Source organism: Belonocnema kinseyi, chromosome 8 (assembly GCF_010883055.1).
Source record: "Belonocnema kinseyi isolate 2016_QV_RU_SX_M_011 chromosome 8, B_treatae_v1, whole genome shotgun sequence".
Taxonomy (NCBI): domain Eukaryota; kingdom Metazoa; phylum Arthropoda; class Insecta; order Hymenoptera; family Cynipidae; genus Belonocnema; species Belonocnema kinseyi.
The window spans coordinates 104880909-104890255 of NC_046664.1; the positions used below are offsets into that span (position 1 = coordinate 104880909).

Genomic DNA, 9347 nt, shown 5'->3' on the forward strand with positions numbered 1-9347 from the left:
GCAGCAGGCGGAAGAGTGAGCCGGCAAGATTTTATTAAATATATTAATAAATGTGCTTCAAATAAGAGGCAGTACCAAAACAAAGCATCCGTGAAAGTATCATCTGGTTTATGTAAGTATGAAAAACTCAATTTAAAGCCGCAATTACGTTCAACCCAAAAGTACCCAAAAGTATAATTTAACGAATTTTTCCACAAAGATAGACAAATTTAACCAAAATAACATTCATTTTAAAGAACTTTAACCTATTATGTTTACAAACGTCTGCTTTTAGTTCATTAACTTTGTTAACAACAAGTTTCATGCGATTATTAAGGTTCCTGAGCTTAAAAGTAAAGAAAAATTTAGTAAGTTAAATTTCGTCAAAAAATTCCTTTCTAGTTCATTTTTATTTATTTTGTCTATGTTTTTGGAAAAATTTATTGAATCGTTACGAAGAACGATGTATGAAAGAAAAACAGGGTGTGCGTGTACTTTTGGGTTGAACTTAATTGAGGCTAACCGTGTTCGTGGACAAATTTATATACTAAGTCTTTTATGAAATATAAAGAAAGAATAAATCATAATAAATTACATATTTATTTCAGACGAGAGAGAACCATTGCAAATACCTCAACCGTCTGAGAAAAAGAGTGAGGAATTGACGGAATACTCCACTACATTTTCTGGACAACATTTTCCGGGGCATTGTGGAAGTGCAAAAGGTAAATTTTGAAATATGTTCAACTTATACATATCGAAACAGTTGAAAATAAAATAAAACTAAAAAAATATACTTATGTATGAAAAACTAAATTTAAATCGAATTCGCAGACTGTAAAGTAAGTTTTATAAAATATTAAATAGAATTATTCATAATAAATTAATTATTTGTTTCAGGCGAGAGAGAATCAGTGCACAAATCCCAATCACCTGGGAAAGAGAATGAGGACTCGGCACGATATTCCACTACACTTTCTGGACCAAACTATTCAGGACATTTTGAAAGTGCAAGAGGTAAATATTCAAATATCTCAATTTTATCCTTATCTAAATAGTTGAATATAAAATAAAACTAAAAAAAATATTTATTTAGAAAGCTGGGATGCATCATGGAATGCAGTGAATTACAATCCTGGCCCATCTACTTCTGCGAATCCCGATTCAAGGAACGATAGATGGGAACTGATGGAGCTCTAAAGAAGGACCATAATAAGATAAGAACGTGTACAAATTACAGATTACTTGTGAATTACCAATTTTTATGTAAAATTATTGATTTTTGTAATATTTTCTTGCATATAAAAGTGATTACTTATTGAAAATATGTGAAAATAAGGTTTCATTTTTTATATAAATTATTATTTTATATTGTAAATAACTCCTGTATAGGTCCTTTTTAAACATATTTAAGTCCTGCCATTGCAGGATCAAAACAGGACCAAAATTTCGATTCGGGCAGGACCTGGCAGGACCATAATAGGTTCTCGCCATTAGTCCTGTTTTATACCTAAAAGTGCTGAAAGCGGAAATATGCAGCACTTAGAAGGACCAAACTAGGACCTTGATCGCTTATAAATAAGCCCTGTATAGATCCTGCTTACACAAACTTAAGTCCTAAAATAGCAGTGTCAAAATAGGACCAAAATTTTGACTCGGGAACGATGCTAGCAATGGCTCCTTTCTTAACTGTGCAGACGTCGGTCCCTTCGACTGTCTTTACTGCGACACCTGCGCAATTCTGCTAAAATTATACCTCTACTCGGTTACAACCTCGCAACTCAACTTGGTTCACTTTTACCAAGTTCAAAAGCACTTGGTTAAAACTTACCAACTTCAATTTGTTAGATTCAGCTACTAAAAATGTTAAAAAAGAACCCATTAAATTTAATTTATTAAAAACAGACAATATCCTTTAGAAAAAATAACAGCATATTGATTGTGTAAAAAGTGACTAGTTTAATTGTGAAAATATAAATACTAGGTGCAGCTTGGTTAAAATTTATCACAAAGCATTTGTTTGCTTTTCACCGAAAAAAACGTTTTATTTTAGCAAAGAACTACTCATTCAAATTTTGCAGAGTCAAACTCGGCTCTGACAACCAAGTAATGTGTTATTTTTTACCCTTTGACTTTACCCGTTTTAGATCGGCTGTGTTAGCAATAAGTACATGATTACTTACAACCATTACTCTATTCTTTTTAAATAATATGTCCTCAACCGAGCTATTAATCCAGCTCGGTTAACTGTTCGTTTTCTCAGTAGATCCAATCAAAATATACATTTTTGTTCATAAACATTTTTCCTCTAAGGGTGATAATTTCTGTGAAAATTTCTACTTAAATAATTGTCACAGGCTTCAGTCCTGTAGGTGTTAGTTAGGCCTCTCTGTGACTGGTCACAGAAATAATATTAGTCAAACCTCTACCCCTTTCCAACGCTTTGTGGGGGCGGAAAGGGACAGAAAGGGACCCCTCTCACTAGTCACAAAAATAATTCTGATCAAACCCATACCCCTTCCCAACGTCTTGTGGAGGGTAGACACCCCTGTTACTTTTCACATAAATAATTTTGATCAAAACCTCACCCCTTTCCCACGACTCGTGGGGGGAGGCTCTTCTGTGAGTGGTCACAGAAATAATGTTTTGAGAAAAAACGTGTTTTTGCCTCTGTTTTTCACTGTATAAAATGTAAATTCCATCTGAAACACTGTTTTTTATAAAGCATAAGTTTTAGTATGATATGCTTACTTTAAACTACACACAAAAATCGTAAAAACACTTTTACCTACTCTTTTTAGTTCTTATTTTTGGCACCAGATGGCGTATCACAGTTTAAGCATGGAGTAATGTGAGGAAGGAGATAGAGATTTTTTAGATCGATTTGGAATTCCCGTCTTATTTATTTAAATAACACGTTTTCTCCATAAGTTTATGATCAATCCTTTTAGCAATCATCCCCAAGTGAAGAGCCTCACAAAGTCGTCATATGAGGTTCCCCACTCGGGCCCATTATAATCCAAGCTCTTTTGTTTCAGGCGTGATTCACTCTATTGCCACTCTTTTTATAACCTATTTGTCGCCATACTTTGCTGTCCTGACATAATTCTCTATCTTCCTTCACGTCCATGCATTTTTTCATGCAAGCTCTCGTGTTTCTGTGGCTTCTTATGTTTCTTATAATGTGGATCTTATTCACACATTTTTGAGCTTTCTCTGTTCTCAACATTAACACCGACTTTGGTTAAAATATTTTGGGAATTCTTACTTGTCCAATGAAAATAAACAAAATTGTTATTATTAAAATAATATCGTGTGAAAATATAATTATTATGACATTAAACTTCTGAACAAACGATAAATTTCTATTTTTGTATTGTATTTCTTCTCTTAAAAGAGAATTAACTTCTCTGTTAATTGTTTGAAATGGTAGTATTCCTGTAGGGCTGTATCAGAATAGAATATTTTATTTTATTGTAAGTAACACTTATCTTTATAAATTATATATTTAAACAAATAATTTTCTGTTTTCTTTGAGTTAAGAATGAAGAATTTCACAACTTATATGACCACAGAAATATTTACTCCCATTAAAAACTCGTTTCTTTATTTCAAAAAATATTTAGTAAAATTATATAATACGCTCCTTTGAACTAAGGAATCACATCTTTCAATTAAACAAAAAATCGCTTCAGAAGAAAATATTTCCTCGACTTAAAATCACATTTGACAATACCTATTACCTCATTTTAAAACGCAAGTCTGTTATTTCTTTAATATTAATATAATTTAAAACAATTTAATATTTCACAGTAGTAAAATAATTATTAATTTTCATAATTAATATCGTGCTTTTAGATTAGATGAAACTATTCCTTTGTATTGAAGGAATCAATATTTTTAGTACAATCATTTATTTGAATCAAGTAAATTTTCTTTGATTTAAGATCGTTTTTTCTGAGAGTACTAGATGAAATTTATACAGTATACATTTGTACATTATACAATTTATACATTTTTATTAACTTCAGAGTACAGACAAGAAATTTCCCAAGTTTCAAGTTAAGACTTTAAATTTAAAACCTGGGGCTATGTCAGCTCTCGAGCCGACTCTGAAAAATAACGCAGTACATCGTAAGAGGGGGCTATGGGCGCGAAAAAAGAAACGGAAGACTTCTACCATAGCCTAAGGACCGTTGGGGGAAAAGGGACAGTGAATGAGAAACCACGTGGTGCGAGGTAACTGGTGGGGGAGCGGCTTCGCGTATAGCACTATACTATAGCGAGCCTTCCCCTGGCTGGCTCTGGGGATGATTAGTTGCGTTAGTTGCTACCCGACGGTTGAAGAGGGTGGATTGTTCGTCGGGTTTAAATCTTCATGTTTACACAAGAGTTAATTACACAGTTTCGTTCCTCAAATCCAATTAACCAAACATCTTTTACTACTTCTACCAAACAGGATTTATCCCATAAGTAATTTGTGATAGTGTTGTGAATCAGCGATCTTTAATCCAGAAAAAATTTCAAGAGTGATATAATGGTGCCATGCTTACAATGTGTGTGGCTACTGTGATGTGCTGTGGAACTTAGGATACACTTTTTTAGCCGGAAATTGGAATTACATAAAATTACAACGGAAAATTTCAATTTCTTCAGCAGGATGTATCCGAGTGCCCAAGCCGTAGCAGCTGCTGCTCGACACCCGGTAATGATTTTTATATCTTGAAACTTTGTATTTCATGTTAAAATTTAATGTTAAGTGTGCCATTGCCCATACTTGAGGGTCTGATAGCAAAGGCGGAGCAGAAACGAGTGAATCTGAAACAAGAATAAGGAGCATTGTAACAGTATATTATAATATAAGGTTATGATAGTGCGATAGATAAACATTCTAATCTATCATTCTATTATATTGTTGTATTATATTATAATTACATAAAGTTCTGAACTAATTTTTGCTACTAACCATGTTCCTATCCACTTTTCTAAAATAATTAGTAAAAGTATATGTTTCGTCTTCATACATAAATAGCCAGTCACAACTCGAATATTTGATTTCCTCAAAAAAATTTCAATTTTATCACAGTCATTTACTACTTCTATGTAGCTATTGCGCTAGCGGGTAGACTTAACATCATGAGAAAATTGTGTCCATTAATCGGTATCCTGTTTTAATAAAAGCTAATAAAAATCAAAAATATTTTCAAAGTATGTTCAATACGAAATTAAAATGTTGGTGCGTTAATTACTTTAAGCTATTAAACTAAACCCATCGCCAATAGCATGCAATTTAGACAGACAATATTTACAATGTTGTAGCAGTCTTGATGCAATATATGAATCACCTCACCCGATCAATATTGCTGCAACATTGCGGCAAGGGTGTTATCCTTTAGTTCTTAATTAAATATATGAATACAAATTCGTATGTGTGCATACTCCCGATTCTGCGAGTGTTTAAAAAAAAACCGTTCCATTTTTGCATATCAATATTAATCGGGGGAAAGGATATTCATACACCACAGGACAATCATCACGGTCATATCATGATCAGCGTGCTTATTAGACAGAGGGAAACTAATGTTATTATGAAGGCCGTGGCTACATGTACCGGAATTTCCGTATAAATATCCATATTTATTCGGTGCATGTGGACGTTGCCTATCATGAATTATCGTATATATATATATATATATATAGTATGGAAATCACTACTTACAAGGATTGGATCATAAGCCAAGCTGTACAAAAATCAAGATATAAAATGATTTCAAGCTGGACAAACGTGAAGTCCAATTATCGGCCTTTTAAGAAGTGTCTATACTTCCGGCCCTAATGTATGACAACTTATTACCCTTCCCTTTTCCTTGACCGTACATTTAGGATTGATTGTGTAATAAAAGTATGGACTGTCTGGATTTTTTTTTAGACTGATAATAATTAGATGCGTACGGCAAAGTAAACGTGTACGGTTTCCTATCATGAAGCATACTTAATTTCACGTAGTGTATTTACGCAAATACGGCATTTCTTGCCGTATTTCAATTTTGCAGTATGGAATTTTTTGCCTATTTTAATTTTGTAGTCCGGTATCTGGTCACAGAAGAGTGATTGGTCACATCTCGAAACCTTTTTTTAGCTCTACCTTTAAAAACATGCTTATCAGTGACTGGCCACAGAAGAGTGATCTTTCACAGCTCGAACCCCTTTTCCAATTCTCTCTTTAAAGAATACGACAAATATTGTACTATTTTTCTTAAAATATTTTCGGACCAGCAACTTCATTATATTAGCATCAAAATTTGCGGGACTAGAAACTTTAAATACGGCAAAATTTGCCGGAGCTCAATATTCGACCTTAATTTTAGTTTACTTATTTAATATTCTCAGTCGAGAATTCGAGGAGGAGACCCACTACTATAGGGTGGATGGTGCTAACTTGCTTTTTAATAATAACTTCCAAATAAGTTGAATCTATATAAACTAACTTTGCAACTTCACAACGCAGGTAATGGATTAATAATAATGAAAGTACTTTTGAGGTATACATCGTGAACTCGGGTGAATCGCTGCAGTTTTTCACAAACTATATGACTCGTACGCGTTGTAGAAAGTGCCTAAATTATGTCAGATTTCTATTGGCTGTTAATATGAATTATTTATGGGCTAAAAAAAAGGTTTCACAGGTTTTTGTAAAAAAAGCTGGTCATAGTTGATCAGATAATACTTAAAAGAAGAAAAAATCTAGAATTAAAGATAATTGAACTAATTGATTAATTATTAATATTAGCATTATGGACGTTGCTAAATTAGCTTTGTATCAAGTAACTCAATATAACAATAACAATAAGGAAAGAACCCAGTATTATATATAACGTATGTACAAAACCTATATTTTATTTTTACATTACTTAGTTATTATTGACTATATGGTTAAATGCGGGCGTCCGTAGCAAAAGAGCCCTTATGGTCAGTATGGTGTGTTTAATTTGAGTTTTGTGACAACTTTTTTCAATTATAATTATTGAGATTTTATTATTTCATTGAATTTTACCGATAATTCAACAAAAGTGTGTAGTTGGATCTAGCAAATAATTTAAGAGCGCGTTTTACTAGAATCAAGCAAGAGATTTGGTTCATTCAACCAAAATATTTGGTTGAAAGCATCTTAAAGTCACGGTGCGATCGCGGGTCGCACCTCGGTTATCCTCATAAAAGTAAGTGATCCGAAAACCAAATCGATTGGGATCAAGTAATTATATGAGAAATACGTAAGATTATTTGAATCTTCAGGATTACCTAAGATTGCATGATTAAGTTTTTTTTATGAAACAGAATGATTTTTTGAATCAAGTAAACAAATGATCCTGTTCAATTTTTATTGCAAATGTCTTATCATGCAATTTTCTCGTCTTGTTACATTTATTAGTTAAATAAACTACTAAATACTTCACACAAGGTGACATAATTCTATGGTAAATCATTTACAATGTAAATTATGATGTGTCCTTTATTGTTAGATGAATTACAAGTTTTGGTTAAATCAACCAAAATATTTTCTTAAAACAGCAAAAATACTTACTTGAAATAACTAAAATATTCTCTTAGATGAAACAAAATATTTGCTTAAAGTAACCAAAAGTTTTACTCCGACCAACTAAAACTTTTGCTTGGATGAACCAAAATATATAGTATAATGAACCAAATTTTACTAAACAAAAAAATTGTCTTGGGTCAATCAAGTACATATTTTGTTTATATAAATACAATTTTCTGGGCTTGCTTCAGCCCAATTTTTTTTAATTTAACCAAATCTCTTTCTGAGTGCACATATAGTTTCGTTCTTTTTGAATTTCTCATTTACGAAATACATGTGAAAGTTTCGAGAGACTAATCTTTTATCGATGCGAGATGTTGACATTTTAAGCGCTATTAGTTTTTTTACAAGTCAATATATATTTATTTGTATGAGCGATAAAGTGAAGACATTGCGTGATCTGCTGAGCCCAATATCAATGTGAAAATACAGTGTATTAATTCTTTGATGATTTTGTGAAAATTATTGTAGTGGTTCGCCTCGGTTGATGCGTGAACCGAGACGAACAACATTTATAAGTAAAAGCAGAACAATCTATAATTATTTCCTAACTGCAGGTAAAATAATATGACCGCATCAGTTTATACCAAATAAATGTTGACTATCGCATCGGTTTGATGCACTTTTTTATGGATTTGACAATAAATTTTATTTTGCAAAACTTTTTTGAGACAATGCATCGGTTGTGACAATCAAACATCAATTATTGTCGTTTGTTCTAACTATAGCGGCAGTAATAACGCCAGCTAAGTAGCGTCATCAAAATATCAATTGAATCTTAGTAATTAATGTTTTGTTGTCGGCAGTATCGATGATTGCGCTTTGTTTATCGTCGTGTGCATTCGTGCATTGCCTTCGTGTTAACTGGCAATATTTGCTCGATTATTATTGCAACAGTTACCTCTCACCTCGCCCATTAAGCAAATGAATGCGTCACAAGAAATTTACGTTTATTATGCATATTTACGACGATATTGATCTCGTACCGCCATATATCAGAAAGAACATTTTTTCCCTCATTATAATCGTATTGATTCACGATTTTTTTCGCGCACTTCCTATTACATGGTCTCTACCTTATATTGGAATGGTTTTTTGTTACTTTAACTGTGCAAAAATAGCGTTACTACAATTTTCTTTAGCTATTTTGTATTGAATATTTCCAAGTAGCTTTAATTCAAAATCAAAATTTATTAAGTAATTCGGTTATTCAAGCTAGAAAAGTAGTAAACTACATTGTGGATTAGTCTAGTCCCTGTCAACGTAACCGAAATTGGAGTGGCAGGGGACTCATCCAAAATGTAGTTACGATTTCTCTTGTTTGGACAGCAGAATTGTATATTATTGCACTATGTTGCACTCAAATATTCACACTTTCAAAAGAATTTATTTGTATATCAAATTTTGATATTGCACGAGTCAAATATTTTTTTTGTATAAAATCTTAAAAATATGATTCTAATAGAAAATTATTTCATCCAGACAGAAGTTTTTGAGGGAACCTTTCCCAGCTACGCCACTGGAAAGAGTCGATACTTCATCAAAGACCAACGAATAAAAGTGAGCAATATTCTGCAGACTGTTTACTGTTGCGTGACGTTTTGCAAATATTTTTATGAATGTGAAAACACAAATTTATTGTTGCTGAAAATGTATTGTTTGCTTCTGTGTCATGTCACATTTCTTAAATCGCTCTAATTTTTTATCATCCTTTTAAGAACTGAAAGCACAACAATCTTACCGGCTTTTCATTATCTACATTTATTGTTAG

The 9347-nt window shown here is 32.4% G+C and overlaps 2 protein-coding genes across 2 annotated transcripts in view; one reads left to right on the forward strand and one right to left on the reverse strand.

The window, feature by feature from the left end:
- LOC117178632 overlaps positions 1–4603 on the reverse strand; it is an 81277-nt gene extending 76674 nt beyond the window's left edge. The window contains exon 1 of the mRNA XM_033370055.1: positions 4533–4603. The gene's annotated coding sequence lies outside the window, so the exon portion shown is untranslated. The remainder of the gene's footprint in view (positions 1–4532) is intronic.
- Positions 4574–9347, forward strand: part of LOC117178633 (protein groucho-like) — a 68624-nt gene continuing 63850 nt past the window's right edge. Inside the window, exons 1-2 of the mRNA XM_033370056.1 lie at positions 4574–4684; positions 9059–9136. Of these exons, the coding sequence (XP_033225947.1) occupies positions 4640–4684; positions 9059–9136 (123 nt within the window). The 5' untranslated portion in view covers positions 4574–4639. The remainder of the gene's footprint in view (positions 4685–9058; positions 9137–9347) is intronic.